Source organism: Trichoplusia ni, chromosome 4 (genome assembly GCF_003590095.1).
Source record: "Trichoplusia ni isolate ovarian cell line Hi5 chromosome 4, tn1, whole genome shotgun sequence".
Classification (NCBI taxonomy): domain Eukaryota; kingdom Metazoa; phylum Arthropoda; class Insecta; order Lepidoptera; family Noctuidae; genus Trichoplusia; species Trichoplusia ni.
This window is the reverse complement of record NC_039481.1, coordinates 19393241-19410505: the sequence shown is the minus strand read 5'-3', so window position 1 is coordinate 19410505 and position 17265 is coordinate 19393241. Positions and strand designations below refer to the sequence as shown.

Here is a 17265-nt window from a genome sequence, read left to right as displayed (position 1 = left end):
TCATTTTACTGTCATCATCAGTCATTGTGTTTTCTGTGTGTACAGTTGTCGCTGTTGCCGTTGTTTTAGGAGAATCGAAGTTGTGAGACCATGTTTTCCCCACGTAGAACTATTTTACTGGGTGTAATTCTAGCTTGTACAATAATTGTGGTGCTAGGCCACAGCCATAGTCATTCACATGACCATTCTCATGGAGATGAACCACCGGCATTCAAATACTCGAAACAGGCGAATGAACCACCAAAAAAAGAAGAAGTGATAACTGAACCAGATTACGATTTGTACGTCAGAGCATTAAGTTCAACACTATTCATAAGTATAGTACCCTTTTTTATACTTTTCTTCATACCCATCGACGGCACGGTTGAAAAACAACCGTTACTCAAGATATTACTTTCATTCGCTTCGGGTGGCTTACTCGGCGATGCTTTCTTGCACTTGATACCTCACGCTCTCATGGCTAGCGGCGGCTCCGAAGGACATAGCCACAGTCATTCACATGGAGAAGGTGGGGAACATGGACCACATGATGTAACTGTGGGCCTTGGAGTGCTGGGTGGCATCATAACATTCTTAGTCGTTGAAAAAACTGTGCGATTATTCAGTGGAGGACATGGCCATTCTCATGGTCCAGAGAAGAAAAAATCAGATGACAAGCAGAAAAAGAAGGGAAAAGACAACAAGAAAGAAGACATTAAGATTGCTGGTTATTTAAATCTAGCTGCTGACTTCACTCACAACTTTACTGATGGATTAGCAATTGGAGCATCATACATTGCAGGACAAAATATTGGTCTTATTACTACAGTAACTATATTATTCCATGAAATTCCTCATGAAATTGGAGATTTCGCTATTCTTGTCCAATCAGGATGTTCTCGTAGGAAAGCAATGATGTTACAGTTACTAACTGCATTTGGTGCTATATCTGGTACTGTTCTGTCTATATATCTTAGAGGATCAGGTGAAGGACTTGTTTCAAATCTTATTTTGCCTTTCACAGCTGGTGGTTTCATTTACATAGCTACTGTATCAGTTATTCCAGAACTTATAGAAGGCTCAAACAATAAGTTTTCACAATCATTAAAAGAAATTATGGCATTATTAGCTGGTGTGTACATGATGGTACTTATAGCACAATATGAATAATATTTAATAATAAGAGCATTACTTAAAATTGTGTGCCCATTTATATTATAGCCTTCTTTATTTACCTCTAATCAAAAGCAATTGCCTTCGTCCCCCCCTTGAATATAATTTTAACCCTTTCTCTTTTCAAGTTCTTGCTTTAAAATACTGTTATCCATGGTCACAATGTGTGGAAATGCTCTTATCAAATGTAATATAGAATCGTGATGTAAATATATTTGCATTGTACTATTTTTCCAAATAATATAAAACATCACATACATAACTTCCTTGTTGATAGAAAAGTGTTAAATGGTTTTAATTAGTCTACATGCAGTGAGTTAAAGGTGATTAAATGTATTGTTTATCTAGAACTATAAATGAGAATTATCAATGTTCAGTTGCTTGTGTGCAACTGCTATTGTTATGAAATATTGTTTTGGTATAGACAAAAGAACTTTTCATAGTATACTTGTTGGGTACTACTGTACTATAGTAATGAAGTTTGGAAAGATACTAGATAAAGTGAGATCAAATAGAAAGTAACAAATAAAACTATTAATGCAGTTAAATGTTTTTTATTTAAAATTACTTCTTCTTAGACACACCAACAGTTCTTCCTCTCCTGCCAGTAGTCTTGGTGTGCTGACCACGCACACGCAGGCCCCAGTAGTGACGCATACCCCTGTGGGCACGGATCTTCTTGAGCCTTTCCAAGTCCTCACGGAGTTTTGAGTCCAAGTTGGATGATGTCAGCTGGCTGTACTTGCCGTCAACAATATCCTTCTGCCTGTTGAGGAACCAGTCTGGGATTTTGTATTGTCTGGGGTTGGACATGATAGTAATGATCTTCTCAACCTGAAAAGAGTAATAATAGCATTGTAAAATAGAGTCAAGAATATTTTGCTGTGAAGTTACTGAATAAATATACTATTGTCTGTAATCTGTTTCTGTTCAGTTCTGTTAATTTTTACGACCGGCGAGTTCACATAAGCTTTGTTGATAACAAGTTTTCAGAATGTCTGTCTTTTTGTATTTGAACAGTGGATTTGTTTATTATTTTCTAACATTACATAGGTTACACCTGTATATACTGCGATATAGACACAAGACAACTCGGAAATAATTACTGAAAGATGTTGATTTTATAATAATTAAACTAAACATACCTCCTCTTCGGTGCATTCACCAGCACGCTTGTCAAGATCAATGTCAGCCTTCTTCAGTACGATATTAGAATATCTACGACCGACTCCCTTGATAGCAGTCATGGCAAACATAACTTTACGTTTGCCATCGATGTTCGTATTCATAATACGAAGAATGTGTTGAAACTTGTCCGGAATTACCAGCGACTGAAACAAAGTTGTCACTCATATTACAATGCCGATTACGACGAAATACTGCAACATACATCAACCGAAACATTGCAATAGCGCTTTAGATCACTAAAACTGATATTCCACTGTAAGATTAGTTATAAATTTTCAGATTATTACCATTTTGGCAAATTTTGGTTATTCAAACCACCACCGACATTGACTGTTCGGAGGTAAAAGAATGACATTGACAGAACCTGACAAGAGTTGCCAGTCCACTTGTACAGCGGTAAATTCTCTTTGGTTTTCAGATTCTGAAATTTTATTCACCTTATGTTGTGTTATGTCTACTTCCTTGATAGGGTATCTAATTCGAAAAACATTTTTAAGCGCCTTTGGTCTTAAAATAATAAATCCGTAAAATCGCAATTTTATTCTGAAAATGATCATAAGTGCTTAATTCTAAAATAGAAAAATAAAAGATTTCATTCATTTCCGAAGGAGCTAAAACATACGAGAAGAAGAACAATAGGTAAAAAAGTAAATAAACACATTACTTAGTATTTATAGGAAATAGTCGGTTACATAGACAAAGCCTATTTTATTAGAAGTGAAAACATTCATGTCGTTATTTATTCTTATTTTACAACTGGTAACAATTTATCAATGAGTGTTCTTCCGTCGGTGGTGTGCCGGTTACTTATTTTTACAAATACGGATTCCAGTTATTATTTAGAGTTTTGAAGAAACAGTGAATACAATGCATACGGAAACGACGTTAACACTTATACAAATATTGGAAAAGACTGTATCACCAGGTAAGAAACAAACATTAATCATTTACTGTTCATGTATGGCGTTCCAGGTCGTCAACCGACTTATCGTGTAACGTAACTGTTTTAAATTGTATTTCATCGAAATCGGCCTTTCTTAGAAGTAATGTAACTAGAAGTTGGATCTTTTCTAGTCTTGTTTAGATCTAGATAGCCGTTGATAGAATGTGGATGACAAAGACGCTTACCTGTCATGTAAGGAAAATTCTAGGTTCACCTACAATAAATTCAAGATACGTTACCACTACTTCTACGTTCCTAAAATGTGCTTGAAATTTGATGATTTCACAGCTAAATTTCATCCTTTTTTGCATTGCTAGAAATAAAATATAAATCAACTGTTGTACTTTTTATAATTTGAAGGTTATAATTTGTAGGTAATCTATAACACCTTTGACATTCCATCCGTTTTGTATAATTTGGCATCAATGAAAAGAGCATACGGAACTTCATTGTTTGTTGCAATGAAACATTTAGTATACACTCCCTGTTATTCACAAAATTACGTTACTTTGTTCCAATACAACTTAAACTTATGGCTTAAGGTTAAAACCAACATTCAATGATAAAGAGGAACAATGTTTTAATGTCTCAAATTTAAAGTAAAGAAATACTAGCTCAAAACAGTGATAGCATGCTGTAGACCCCTCAAATCAATGCTGCTTTTTTAGAAAGAGTATGAAAACTTATTTTATATTATTCTTAAAAACACATTTACATGCAAGCAAAAACTTTAGAGTTTCTTTGTGTTATAAGCAGTCTAAGGCATTATTTTTATTTATTTTTACAGACAGAAATGAATTGGAAGCTGCAGAAACCTACCTTAACCATGCAGCCGTTAATAATTTCACAACATTTATTAAAATGTTGTCTGATGTCCTGGTTGCGGGAGGGAACAGTCAGGTGGCTAGGATGGCTGCAGGTTTACAGTTAAAAAACCACCTGACTTCCAAAGACCCTACACTAAAACAACAATACCAACAAAGGTGGCTGGCACTACCTGAAGACATCAGATTGTACATTAAGAAAAATGTATGTTCTTTATTTTACATTAATTTATTCAAAAAATTACATGAATTTACAATGTGTTAAACACTGAATAAAACCAAATATGATTAATATCAATTCAATTCATAAATCTGAGAAAAATCTTATTTGAAAATTATTAATAAATATTTAACATGTTGATTACAGATCCTATCTGCTATTGGAACAGAAAACAGCAGGCCAAGTTCAGCGGCGCAGTGTGTAGCATATGTTGCAGTGGCAGAACTCCCAGTGGGCCAGTGGAATGACCTTATACCTATGCTTGTAGAAAATGTTGTCAATGCTCAATCAACGGAACTTAAAAAAGAAGCAACACTAGAAGCTATTGGTATGTTCAAATTATTTGAACAGTGTCTAAAGATGTCAGCATAACTAAACTTAACAGACAGTCAAGATTCAGTTTTTTGATTTAACCTAATAAAAGGAACTGATTTTAGAATAAACATGCTTGGTACTCATAGAATTTGTATGAACTTAAAATAGGATTGTCTCTTTGTGTGTACATGCAAGCATCTTTAAGTTAAATTTATTAATTATCTTGGTTCTGACTATGCTGATCTAAACTCTATATCCACATGTTGTAAGATTGTTTACTGCAAAACATAGTCATTTTAAAGCATACATATAGCAGCAGGTATTTCTAACCTAAGTGGTTACAATCTCTTACAGATATGTAGCAAAGGAAATAAGCTCTAGCTAAGATTGTTAGGTTGCTCTACCCTCATTTATTGATTCATAATTTAAACATTTATTTGCATGCGTCATTAAACGTTTCGGAAATTTAAGGTTGGAAATTATATTCAGCTTTCGTAAATATCTCTCAGGCTCACATGAAGAGGAATTAATCTACAAAATATTTTAAATTATTTCCCAGGTTATATCTGCCAAGAGATAGATGCTGAGGTATTAACTGAGCAGAGTAACCCCATTTTAACTGCTATCATCCATGGTATGAGATCTATAGAAACTAGCAATCATGTAAGACTTGCTGCTACACAAGCTTTACTTAACTCCTTGGAATTTACAAAAGCCAATTTTGATAAGGAAAATGAAAGAAACTTTATAATGGAAGTAGTATGTGAGGCCACACAGTCAAGTGACATGAGGATTAGTGTTGCAGCTCTACAGTGCTTAGTAAGTAGTACATTGACAAAAACAGCTTAGCCATTAAGTTTTTGTTCACTCAATTCACATTATTCTAATTTGTTTTAGGTAAAAATTTTGTCCTTATACTACCAATATATGGAACCATACATGGGTCAAGCATTGTTCCCAATCACCTTAGAAGCCATGAAATCTGATGTCGATGAAATTTCACTTCAAGGCATTGAGTTCTGGTCTAATGTAAGCGATGAGGAAATAGATCTTTCTATTGAAGAACTGGAGGCAGCTGATGCAGGTAACTTTTAAAAATATTCTGTTATTTAGTGAGTTTTGGTGTGCATTATGGGTGTGACCTTAATTACATTTGTTATGTGTTCCAGGGCGACCTCCTGCACGCACTTCTAGATTTTACGCCAGAGGAGCATTGCAGTACCTTGCACCTGTCCTCATGCAGAAGTTGACAAAACAAGATGACTCTGATGACGAATTAGAATGGAATCCCTCTAAGGCTGCATCTGTTTGTCTAATGCTCTTGTCTAACTGCTGTGCAGATGAAGTAGTCCCGCATGTTATACCTTTTATTAATTCAAACATCAAAAATGAAAACTGGCGGTATAGAGAAGCAGCTCTTATGGCTTTTGGTTCTATTCTTGGAGGTCTTGAAGCTAACACTTTAAAGCCTCTGGTGGAAAAAGCAATGCCCACTTTGATTGAAGCCATGTACGATTCCAGTGTCGCCGTGCGAGACACTGCTGCTTGGACTTTTGGCAGGATTTGTGAAATTGTCCCTGAAGCAGCCATCAATGAAACATATCTGAAACCACTTTTAGAAAGTCTTGTTAATGGATTAAAAGCTGAACCACGCGTCGCAGCAAATGTCTGCTGGGCATTCACAGGCCTTGCGGAAGCGGCGTATGAAGCAGCTGATGGCGAAGATTCGAACCAACCTAAAACATACTGTATGTCTAAATACTTTGATTTTATTATTCAAAGACTTCTTGAAACAACTGACCGGCAAGACGCTGCACAGCATAACTTGCGATCCGCTGCATATGAAGCACTCATGGAAATGGTTAAAAACTCTCCCACTGATTGTTATGTAACTGTTCAAAAGACAACCATGGTCATTTTAGAAAGACTTCAGCAAGTACTGCAAATGGAAAATCATATTTCAAGTCAAGCTGACAGATCACAATTCAATGATCTCCAGAGTCTACTGTGTGCCACTTTGCAGTCTGTTCTTCGTAAGGTAACCCCTGAAGACGCCCCTCAAATATCGGACGCGATCATGACCGCGCTTTTGACCATGTTCGCTGGCAACGCGGGTAAAGCTGGCGGCGTCCAGGAAGATGCTCTGATGGCAGTCTCCACCTTAGTCGAAGTGTTAGGAGAAGGTTTCTTGAAATATATGGATGCTTTCAAGAGGTACCTATTTGTGGGCCTTAAAAATCACCAGGAGTATCAAGTTTGTATTTCGGCTGTTGGCCTAACTGGCGACATTTGCCGAGCATTGAAAAGTAAGGTAAGTCTTTAAAATTTAATTATTATAATTTATTTATTTTTGTTGAGTTACAAGGCCCAAATTAAATTGTTTTTGTTGTTTCAGGTGCTACCGTATTGTGATGAAATCATACTCTTATTGTTGGAAAATCTTGGTGATCCCTCCATTCACCGCTCGGTTAAGCCTCAGATTTTGTCTGTATTTGGTGATATTGCCCTCAGCATTGGTCCCGACTTTGCTAAATACTTTGATGTTGTGATGCAGATGTTGTTACAGGTACCTTATTATGTAATTTAATTTAATTAAAACTTTTGCAAATATAGAAATTAACTGCCTTTAAGTTTTAATTAAATTGTGTTGTATGAAATTATTTATTGTCTTAGAGGAATTAATAGGTAGTTGATTTAAAATATTTTCCCTGGTTACAGGCTAGCAATGCTCAAGTAGATCGAAATGATTATGACATGGTCGAATATTTAGGAGAACTTCGCGAGAGCGTGCTTGAAGCTTACACTGGTATTATCCAAGGCTTGAAGGGATCAACCGGCGAGGTAAGTAATGTAAATAACCATTATTTTTATTTTTTTTACTATGTGCATTAAAATGATATAAGAATATTCATAGTAGGGTTTGAAATCATTGTGTAATACATATGACTGTAAGGAATGGTTGTCGGTGCAGGTGCGGTCCGACGTGGGGCTGGTGGAGCCGCACGTGCCGGCCATCGTGACGTTCATGACGCAGGTGGCGTGCGAGCCCGAGCGCACGGACGGGCACATGTCGGTGATCGCGGGGCTAGCGGGCGACCTGTGCACGGTGTTCGGCCAGCGCATGCTGCCGCTGCTGGAGACGGCGCCGCTGCTGGACCTGCTGCAGGCGGCGCGCCGCTCGCGCACGCCGCGCACCAAGGCGCTCGCCAACTGGGCCACCAAGGAGATCCGCAAGCTCAGGCTACAGACGCCTCTCACTAGCTGGTACTCACTCTCAACTAACTCATCTAATCTTATATTTCCCCCCAAGAAATTCAACCAGAACCTTTTCTCTATTAGATGAGCACTATTCTAGCCTCACTGTGATAATGTACTAATAAGCTCCAATGCTAACAAAAGTACCTAAACATTACTGTTTTTGTTTTCAGATTTGAAACTCTGCGCTGCCACAATGACGTAATGCAGTTTCAGACATCTTACTGCTGGTAAACTCAACTGTGTTGGCAGGCATATTATGTCCATATTCATAAATCGTTAGGTGCATTTGTTTAGAGGCCTTTATAGTTTTTAAACTCTCCAAACAATAATATTATAGTAGTTATTTTTGTGTTTATGGGCTAACACTCTGGCCTACTTTATAAATCAATAATATTATATGTTATCCATGATACAATAATATTATTATTTAAATATTTGTCTATTTAGTTATGCGTTACCATAATTGTAGCATAGCAACATTTGAAACCATTGCTGTGTTTAATTTACTGAGCTTTTTACCATGACAAGGCAAGTAGTTTATAAACTTCTTTAAAACCATCATGAAATGCTAACTAAGAAATATGGATGAATGTTTATAATCTAGTGAAATTGTATTTAAGAAGAGTGCTCATTTGTTTAAGGCCTTTTCTTGAAATCACCAAGTGATTTTTGGCCCCAAGCAATGCACTTAGCGTAGCAATATTGAAACTGTTTAATGTATGCCTGACCATAATCTTTCCATAATTATCTTAAAGTTGAAGCATTTTTTCCTATTTGGTATTATAAATACAGACAGTGGCTGTGGTATCTTTACTTATGTGAGATAAAGTGATAATTTGAAAGGGATGTATGAAAGTTGACGTATGTTATTTTAGGCATGCACATGTGCAAGGGATTATGAATTTTATAAATTATTATTATGTTTTGTAAGATGTATGAAAGATTTTATGAATGGGTAAGAATGCATGTAAGATGCGTGCATGATTATCTCAGATATTTTATAAACTTAGGCATTGTCGATCATAATGAAAATTTGGTATGTAAATGTATGTTAAGAATCCGTCGACGTTACTCGAGACTGAAGGACGCCATATTGGCGACTATGCTTTTTTGTTCATCACAATCCAAGCTGTAATTTAGTAGATGACAAACTAATCACAAGTTCTTCCAAATAATCATTAGAACTAGGTAAATTTCTTCTAAATAATTTCAGCATCTATTATTTTGCATTACAAGTAAAATCTACTAGTTTGTTTGTAGCATTTTGTTTTAACATCTGGCACTCAAGTTGGTGCAGCTGACTGAAGATTACAACCGTCCCTATTCTACAAATATTATTTATCAATTGATATGATTATCAATGATAAAAAAAGCTTTCCTTATCAAAGACAACCTTTAGCTAACTTACCTTGTGATGAATAAAAAGTTAATTTGCCTTCTGATCTCAATATCACATTATTGTACATATGTAATTAAACGTTGTTTTCCCTTAAGATGTATCCAGAAATGGCAAAAATAGAATGCCTTGAAGTTAATTGGCTAGACAAAAACATCATATGAACCGTTTGTGAAAGTTAATTTCCAATTATTCTCAAATTTATGTTTTGCATTTATCTCACTAAAAATAGCAAATGGGTATCTTCAATAACGTAGTCTTTTTTCTTGTTATTGTTTTAATTCTATTTATTTTTAACTTATATGTGTCTTATCTTATGTTATTTCTAAAATGCAATCATATCGTTTCGATTTTATATTATTTTATAAACAAAATTCTTATCGCGGCAACATTTCACTGCTGTAGTTCTGTCAAGTGCATTATTTAACTGGCAGGTTATCGCAACGATAACGAATATCGAATTCACAAACACGAGGCCTTCCGTCATGTCGACTAGCTCAAAGCATTTCTTTCAGTTCGCATGTCGGATGTACTATATTAAGTTAAAGATAATTTAGAAAAAGTCAAGCGACACTTGCATTACTTGTTATTTATTGTAATACTTAATTGGTTCTATTTTGTCGATCAAACTTGCTTTAAAGCCGTCATAAGTGCCTTTTTACGTGTACGATAACTAAACTTACTCTTTTGTTATCGATGTCCAATTTCATTACTCATGACTAATGTTCTAATCAATTCGTTCCATACACTTGGATAGAATTCTTTTTATACTCTTCAGGTTTAAGACTTAGGTGCGTTAGAATATGAAAATACCCTTGATGTCATTAATTTTGGTTAACATGTTGAGTGTCTGCTAGTCTGTGAGCATCACTGATAGGAATGATGTTTGCGCGAATTATGCAAGAATATTTAAAGTGAAGTGTCATTACCACCATTTCATTATTTTACGTTTTACATGAACACCGTATATATATGAAAATAAAACTATTTGGATATGGTAATATTCGGAAGTTTTGAAAATGTCATACAAGCTACGTATGTACTTATATTTAAGTATGATAGGTGAATATGTGAGGACTAGTGCCATGCCATGAAAGGTTCTGAATTAGAATCATAGGCATCGAGTCAATGAATACCACCCACTTTTCCTGCGCGAATCTAAAATCAATTAGTTTTTTGTTACGGCGTATATTTCCATTCGTTTTGAATATGACTATCTGCTACCCTGTAAACTGTTCTATGGTGATTAAACAATTTAGAAGTTAAGTTGTTTTTTTTTTTATTACCTTTCATTTGTTTCGTACCCTACTATCCAAATTCAACCTTCTCTCTTCATTTTAATAAATTAGTTAGGCGAGTTTTTACCCCAGGGGACCGCAACTGGATGCAAATACTTTCACTTTCGTTCCCTTTAAGGGAAAAGATCGTATGTCAATATCACACCAATATATTTTAGGCTTAGCCCGTGACGAGACACGTTCTGGGTACGGCCCTGTCGAGTGTGGAAGAACCTTAAGCAAGTTTACAGCGTTTACTAGCTGCTTGCGTGCTGTTCGCAATTTGGCTGTTCGCCTGAATAAATTTAGCTTCGGTTACAAATAAGGAATTTCGCAACGCTCGTTAACTTAGGTATACAGGCCTGCTTAACATATTATAAATGATACTCCCCGACTCTTTGACTATGCTAGACCGAACAGCTAGTAAAAACTAAATAGGTATGAATATTTTCAACCCATTAAATAAATATTATACCCCAAAAAATATTTAGTGTACTTCCTAACTAGCTAAGAATCTGCATCCTTTGACAACGAAATATTTAAAGGACAGTCTAAGAAAACGAAACTGTTTTTTCGTCACTAAGTAAATCAGTTCCAATAGTTTTTTGACTCTTGTGCTCAGCTGAAGCGTTTTATTGTTGTTTAAAAACCCTTCCTCTTTTAGAGGAAAATAAGAATACAAAACCTTTCTAGGTACTGAGGCACCACTCTCGGTCTCTCTGCACGTCCGGTGGTTACCAGGCTAAATCCCATGAACCGTGTTAGCACGTGGAATATTTACTGATCATGGATTTCTGTTGCTAAAATAACAAGTAGAAAGGGAGCAACAGTTGTTATGTCCATGTCGTTCCTCCCTCCATTTTTTTATCGCCCGACCGATTTGTTTTTCTATTATTTTGTATAGAATCCTCAGTGTTATGAGTCCGACTCGCACTTGACTGGTTTTATTGATATAACAATAATTGTTAATTGCTAGTTGAAATCGTAATTCAATGTGCTGTTTGCCTCTTGCCCTGCTACGGGATAACCTCCACACCTTTGCGTCATTTTAAGTAACTTACAAAGCTCCTTGTTAAATTTTTCAATACATAATTAAAGAAAGGAGTGAATGAGCCTTGTCTAACGTTACACATTGAATAAAAATCAACGCAAGTCGACGATGTCCACAGAATACTTAAAAAAGCAACGTTGATTAACGTTTAGTTCGTTGTCCAATTAAACTAGTTTTTTCATAGTTAAACGGCTAACAAAATCGCTAGGCGGTTGTGCTATGAGACGTTTGCGTTAAAAGTTTAATTTAACTAGTTAATTTTGAGCTCGTCGCTCATCCCTACTGCATTAATCATCTGTTATCTTCAATTCGATCATTACGATCTCTCTCATCTGTCGGCGGTCTGCCTTGTTCTGTCCAAAGAGTATATAAACACTACGTTTGCGTTTCTGTCTATTCGTGTCTGTGATTGTGGTTGGACGTGCGGGTTAATATTTAATCTGAGACTCCTACAAACACAGAAGTAACTCTGCCGACCAAACAGCCATTCTGTGCTAATAATATTTCTGTGTTATTTTCATTAATTTAAAAAACCATGAAGCCCCCATTCAAAATTGGTAAGTTACTTTTGTTTGCTATTTTATTGTTGATTTAAAAACCTGTACGACCACTGTAAAATTTCCAATTATATGACGTTTATTGTTTAATTCAGATTTAATTTTAAATTACGCTTTTCTTAAAAATTTTAACATGGGATCATGGGATATTTTTAGGTTACCACAGCCATGCGACTTCTGTCGTCCCGGTCTATACACTGTTTCGTTTAAATCACATGAAACCTTATCAAATAATTTATCAGCACTTATTGCAATATACACTACAATTTATCTTCAGTGTTTACATTAATTATATTTAGAGATAATTCAATTATTACCTGTTATCTGTTTCAAGATCAATGCCGAAAATAGCACATAACATGATCCCCATTTTAACTTTATAAATCAATTGTTCTTTCTCAGTCGTATGGTATTTAATGGATTTTACATACATTACGAAAATATCATTCTTTTCATTGTGGGTAAACTTAGATGTATTAATATTGTGGGAAAGATGTTCTATCATTTTAATTTTAACTTCTTAGAGAATGGTGTAATAAAAAATAAATATTATGCAATTTAAAATAATAAATCCTTACACTGATCAGCATGTTCATTTACATAGTGATCCAGAGATAATTGTTTTCCATTATACCATAAAACAATTTATTATGTTAAAGACTATGTGTTATGCTACTCTTCCACACATCACTAGCTTCTAGATAAAAATTTATGAAAATGTGATTAAACTTCAGGTTGCTAATTTCTTCCTGTTTTTAACTACAGCTGATGAGAAGCTGGCTGAGCTTGGTCGCAAAGAAATCATGCTGGCTGAGAAGGAGATGCCAGGGTTAATGGCTTGCCGCCGTAAATACGCTCCTGGCAAGATCCTAAAGGGAGCGAGAATTGCTGGCAGCTTGCACATGACTGTGCAGACTGCTGTCCTCATTGAGACACTTGTGGAGCTTGGTGCTGAAGTAAGTACTCTAATGTGAAGTCAAAAGCTAAGTCATGATGTCATAAAATTGCATCTGATATAATGAGTTAATAACCAACTACGAGAAATAATTCTGCTCTTTCTCACAATAAATATAAAATACCAGGTTTTCCTTAAAGACGTCATATTAGAAGCTTGGAAATACAGAAAAATATCTCATTTTTTTTAGCTTTATTAGTCACTTGCGTGTAGGTACCTACTTTTTAAGTTATTTGCTCAAGTATGATTCCTTTGCACAAAATCAAGAGACATTGTTATTTTTTTATTGCCATATAAATCATGCTGTCATACTATGGTCATTATTATTAAATCAGACATTAAACAGATTATAGTTATTGTTAATTCCAATAAATCAATGTCTGATTTGCTATTCAAATTATAATGTCATGTAAAAAAAACTGATACATTTATATTATTATGTAATATATAATTACTTTATGATATTAAACAACTATATAAATTACATGAATACAATTTAAGACAATTATGAAAACAAATCTAACAGAATTTTATTATAAGTGTCATTATTACAATAGGTGATTTGACATGAGGAATACACAAAACAAATGTATGTGATTATTTGTCTTTTTTTAATGACATTAACATGACCACTTAAATAATGTCTTTTGAGGATCAATATTTGTCTATTTTTATATTGTCACTGAACCTATCAAATTTATTATAATCTTGCTGTAAAGAATACATTTAAATATTTAACTTTTTAGATTTCAATAATTTCGAACAATAAAAATAACATCTTTATCTTTAAATAGTAAGGTACTGGTCATAAGTTGTTTCAGTAGATAGTTATCAAATTATTATTTGAAAGGAACACTAGGTAAACATAGTTCCAGGTTTAGTGACACATATATCATGTTATCTAAACAATATGTCAATATAAAGATTGATTAGATGAAATCATCTAATCATACCTTTAAGTTTCTAGATATCTTGTAGGTCTACAACAAGATAAGGAACTTCCTTGCCTCACATAAGCCTAAACAATTCATTGAATAGATGAATGAAAAAGTATTGTTCACACATTAACAGCCTCAGAGGTTTCATCAACATAATGGCATAATTTGTAACAGAAATTAAAAATACAAAATAGGCAAACTTGAAAAATATTGTTTCTTTTATTATGAGCAACATTTTGTTGCTATTACATCTTATCATGTAGTTTCATATTGAAGGTCTGAAAGATAAAAGAATCACAATATGTTATCTTTTGTGTATAGACATGTAAGAATTTTGCTAACATGTATCAGCTACGGATGACCTTCTTATCTTTAACCCATGATCTGTTTTTAATATACATGTATTAACTATTATGCAACATGTTTTGAAATCGAACTTAGAATTCAATTACCTCACTCAAGTCACTGTCATGTTTATTTTTTATCATGATAAGAATATTCTTTGCTTTGTCATTCAAATATGGGCATAATATGTTCATGGTTAATGCTAAGAAGCCTACTGTATAATAGAAGTGCCTATTAATAACTTAAATTGTATTCATTCAGGAGTCATGAGTAAACATTGCAAAAGTTTATCAAATATTTAATAGTCAATATCCATTATTTATTGACTTGGTCTTTTGTTCCAAGCCTGGCAGGTAGAAATTTTTTTTTATTAGAAAAAAACATTTGGGGTTCTGAGGAAAGTAGGTACCTGCTCCTTTCCTCAGTGCTTAAACCATAGTGTTTTTTATTTACAAAGTTTCATCATCTTTTGTTTTGTCAATAATATTTTGCCTTCATTCAAACTATGTTCCCAATCTGCACATGTTAAGTTCTCTCTTATCTCTTCGGCACAATCTTTTTACTGGTGCAGTAACTCGTGTTGAGGACACGTGAGTGTCGTAGCTAATACGTGTTGTTGTGCCACTAAAACTTCTATAAGGTACGACATCCACTTATCACGGATATTTTTTCACAGGTGCAATGGTCCAGCAGCAACATCTTCAGTACTCAAGATGAGGCTGCAGCAGCACTAGTTGCTGTTGGAATACCCATCTACGCGTGGAAGGGTGAAACTGAAGAAGAATACTTATGGTGCATTGAACAAACCCTCGTTTTCCCTGATGGAAAGGTTTGTGTGGTTTTCCTTTGAATTACATGAGATGCGACGTTGAGGATAATACGACTTAGTCTTGTTTGTTTTATTCATTATTTTTCCTTTAATAACGTCTTCGATATGAGTAATAATAATGCAAATCATAACTTTCGTTTTCTTATTCCAGCCATTGAACATGATCTTGGATGATGGAGGCGACCTTACCAACCTAGTTCATAAGAAATTCCCGCAATTCCTTGAAGGAATTAGAGGTCTTTCTGAGGAAACCACAACTGGCGTGCACAATTTATACAAGATGTTCCGTGAAGGAACCTTGAAGATTCCCGCAATCAATGTTAACGATTCAGTAACTAAGAGCAAGTTTGACAATTTGTATGGATGCAGGGAATCTTTGCTTGACGGAATTAAGAGAGCAACAGATATCATGGTTGCTGGCAAGGTATGCGTAGTTGCTGGCTATGGCGATGTTGGCAAAGGTTGCGCTCAAGCATTCAAGGGTTTCGGCGGTAGAGTGATCGTCACAGAAATCGACCCTATTAATGCTCTGCAAGCAGCTATGGAGGGTTTCCAGGTCACAACAATGGACGAGGCTTCTGAAGTCGGACAAATATTCGTGACTACAACTGGAAACCTTGATATCATTACCAAGGACCATTTCCTGAAAATGAAGGATGACGCCATAGTATGCAACATTGGACACTTTGATTGTGAAGTAGATGTTGCTTGGTTGGAAAAGAATGCCAAGAAAGTTAACATTAAACCACAAGTAGACCGCTACCAGCTTGACAATGGAAACCACGTTATCGTATTGGCGGCTGGACGTCTCGTTAATTTAGGTTGTGCTACAGGCCATTCATCCTTTGTTATGTCGAACTCCTTCACTAACCAGGTATTGGCTCAAATTGAACTTTGGACAAGACACAACACATACCCAGTTGGAGTACACACATTACCTAAGAAGTTGGATGAGGAAGTAGCTGCTCTACATTTAGACCATCTTGGTGTCAAGCTCACTAAACTGACACCTAAACAAGCGAAATATATTGGAGTACCTGTCGATGGGCCATACAAGCCCGACCATTACAGATATTAAGAGCTTAACCAGTGTCTTCATTTTGAGCTTAAATAATCTTGGATATTTTTTTATTCAAAACAATTTATCACACCTACCAGTTTAAGTTGAGTAAATTTAAACTGCTTGCCTTAAAAATATTGTAATTAAAGACTAACCATTAAGATTAAATGTGTTACTATCAAGCTACAGTAAATACTTTATTATCTTGGATATAAAAACATATTTTATTACGATCCCTTAAGTAGTTCCCTTAACTAGTAGTTAGTTCGGATTGTGCCTGATCTGAAAAAGGGCATAATCTTCGGATTATGCCCTATACATATACTTTTCTCAATACAAAATACTTCCGAAGAGGTTCGCCTTTTCGGAAGTATTATGTATTGAGAAAAGTAATGTTTCAAATGCACCTAATCTAGGTAGTATAAAAGGATAAAACCTCTGCACAAGGCATGTATGTTTGATATTCTTTCATGCAAAAACCACTGAACTAATTTAGATGAAACATGGTAAACAGATAGTTTGTAATTTGGAGGAATAACGCAAAGAATAATTTTTATCTCGGTTTTATGTTCTTGTGGGGTACACCGATAACTTCGATGAAATTTCCAAGACCAAATGTCCAAAACATCAGTTATTTCTTGTAAATGTAAAATTTATCGCAAAATTGGTTTCCATACTCTTTTTATACAGATCAGTTCTAGGAGGTGGTAATTATAGAAGAATAGTTGGGAAGTCAAGGATTGTAATTGTTACACTAATATCAGAGCAGCAGAAGTTTCCTAGTGGGTTTTTTTATGTATGTTTGACAACTTTGATGGTTCCAAGCATGTTATGATTTATTGTAAGACACATTTTATTATTTATTTTAAAATATATGTCGTATGTACCGACACATAACTTTAAAATGTAAATTCAAGCAGCAATGTTACATTTAAAGTGAATTATTAAGTTGAGAAT

The 17265-nt window shown here is 34.9% G+C and overlaps 4 protein-coding genes across 4 annotated transcripts; 3 read left to right on the top strand and 1 right to left on the bottom strand.

Moving 5' to 3' along the window:
* The first annotated feature begins 7 nt into the window (after nucleotides 1-7).
* LOC113493480 (protein catecholamines up-like) lies at nucleotides 8-1694 on the top strand. Its single transcript, XM_026871479.1, has one exon. It carries the CDS (start codon nucleotides 91-93, stop codon nucleotides 1147-1149), a length of 1059 nt encoding a protein of 352 aa, XP_026727280.1. The 5' UTR covers nucleotides 8-90; the 3' UTR covers nucleotides 1150-1694.
* LOC113493481 (40S ribosomal protein S18) lies at nucleotides 1691-2735 on the bottom strand. The gene is made up of 3 exons (XM_026871480.1): nucleotides 2628-2735; nucleotides 2298-2483; nucleotides 1691-1986 (listed from the first exon to the last, which is right to left on the bottom strand). The coding sequence occupies exons 1-3, from the start codon at nucleotides 2628-2630 to the stop codon at nucleotides 1717-1719; spliced, it is 459 nt and encodes a 152-aa protein (XP_026727281.1). The 5' UTR covers nucleotides 2631-2735; the 3' UTR covers nucleotides 1691-1716.
* Nucleotides 2736-3095: 360 nt separating this feature from the next.
* On the top strand, nucleotides 3096-10562 carry LOC113493477 (importin subunit beta-1). The gene is made up of 10 exons (XM_026871476.1): nucleotides 3096-3265; nucleotides 4071-4312; nucleotides 4475-4655; nucleotides 5202-5461; nucleotides 5540-5726; nucleotides 5812-6953; nucleotides 7038-7208; nucleotides 7361-7483; nucleotides 7614-7906; nucleotides 8071-10562. Coding segments are annotated over exons 1-10 (2658 nt in total). The 5' UTR covers nucleotides 3096-3207; the 3' UTR covers nucleotides 8072-10562.
* Nucleotides 10563-11945: 1383 nt separating this feature from the next.
* Nucleotides 11946-16526, top strand: LOC113493478 (adenosylhomocysteinase). Its single transcript, XM_026871477.1, has 4 exons — nucleotides 11946-12181; nucleotides 12947-13137; nucleotides 15096-15248; nucleotides 15400-16526. The coding sequence occupies exons 1-4, from the start codon at nucleotides 12160-12162 to the stop codon at nucleotides 16324-16326; spliced, it is 1293 nt and encodes a 430-aa protein (XP_026727278.1). The 5' UTR covers nucleotides 11946-12159; the 3' UTR covers nucleotides 16327-16526.
* Nucleotides 16527-17265: the final 739 nt, after the last annotated feature.

What these genes read in the sequence shown, in the direction of transcription:
- LOC113493480 (XM_026871479.1), top strand. Translation starts at nt 91, where the DNA reads ATGTTTTCCCCACGTAGAACTATTTTACTGGGTGTAATTCTAGCTTGT.
- LOC113493481 (XM_026871480.1), bottom strand. An exon ending in GTGAATGCACCGAAGAGGAG is followed by an intron (nt 1,987 to 2,297) that starts GTATGTTTAGTT and finishes TACTCTTTTCAG; the next exon opens with GTTGAGAAGATCATTACTAT.
- LOC113493477 (XM_026871476.1), top strand. Translation starts at nt 3,208, where the DNA reads ATGCATACGGAAACGACGTTAACACTTATACAAATATTGGAAAAGACT. An exon ending in TTGCAGCTCTACAGTGCTTA is followed by an intron (nt 5,462 to 5,539) that starts GTAAGTAGTACA and finishes AATTTGTTTTAG; the next exon opens with GTAAAAATTTTGTCCTTATA. An exon ending in ACTGGAGGCAGCTGATGCAG is followed by an intron (nt 5,727 to 5,811) that starts GTAACTTTTAAA and finishes TATGTGTTCCAG; the next exon opens with GGCGACCTCCTGCACGCACT.
- LOC113493478 (XM_026871477.1), top strand. Translation starts at nt 12,160, where the DNA reads ATGAAGCCCCCATTCAAAATTG. An exon ending in GAAGCCCCCATTCAAAATTG is followed by an intron (nt 12,182 to 12,946) that starts GTAAGTTACTTT and finishes TTTTAACTACAG; the next exon opens with CTGATGAGAAGCTGGCTGAG. An exon ending in TTGTGGAGCTTGGTGCTGAA is followed by an intron (nt 13,138 to 15,095) that starts GTAAGTACTCTA and finishes ATTTTTTCACAG; the next exon opens with GTGCAATGGTCCAGCAGCAA.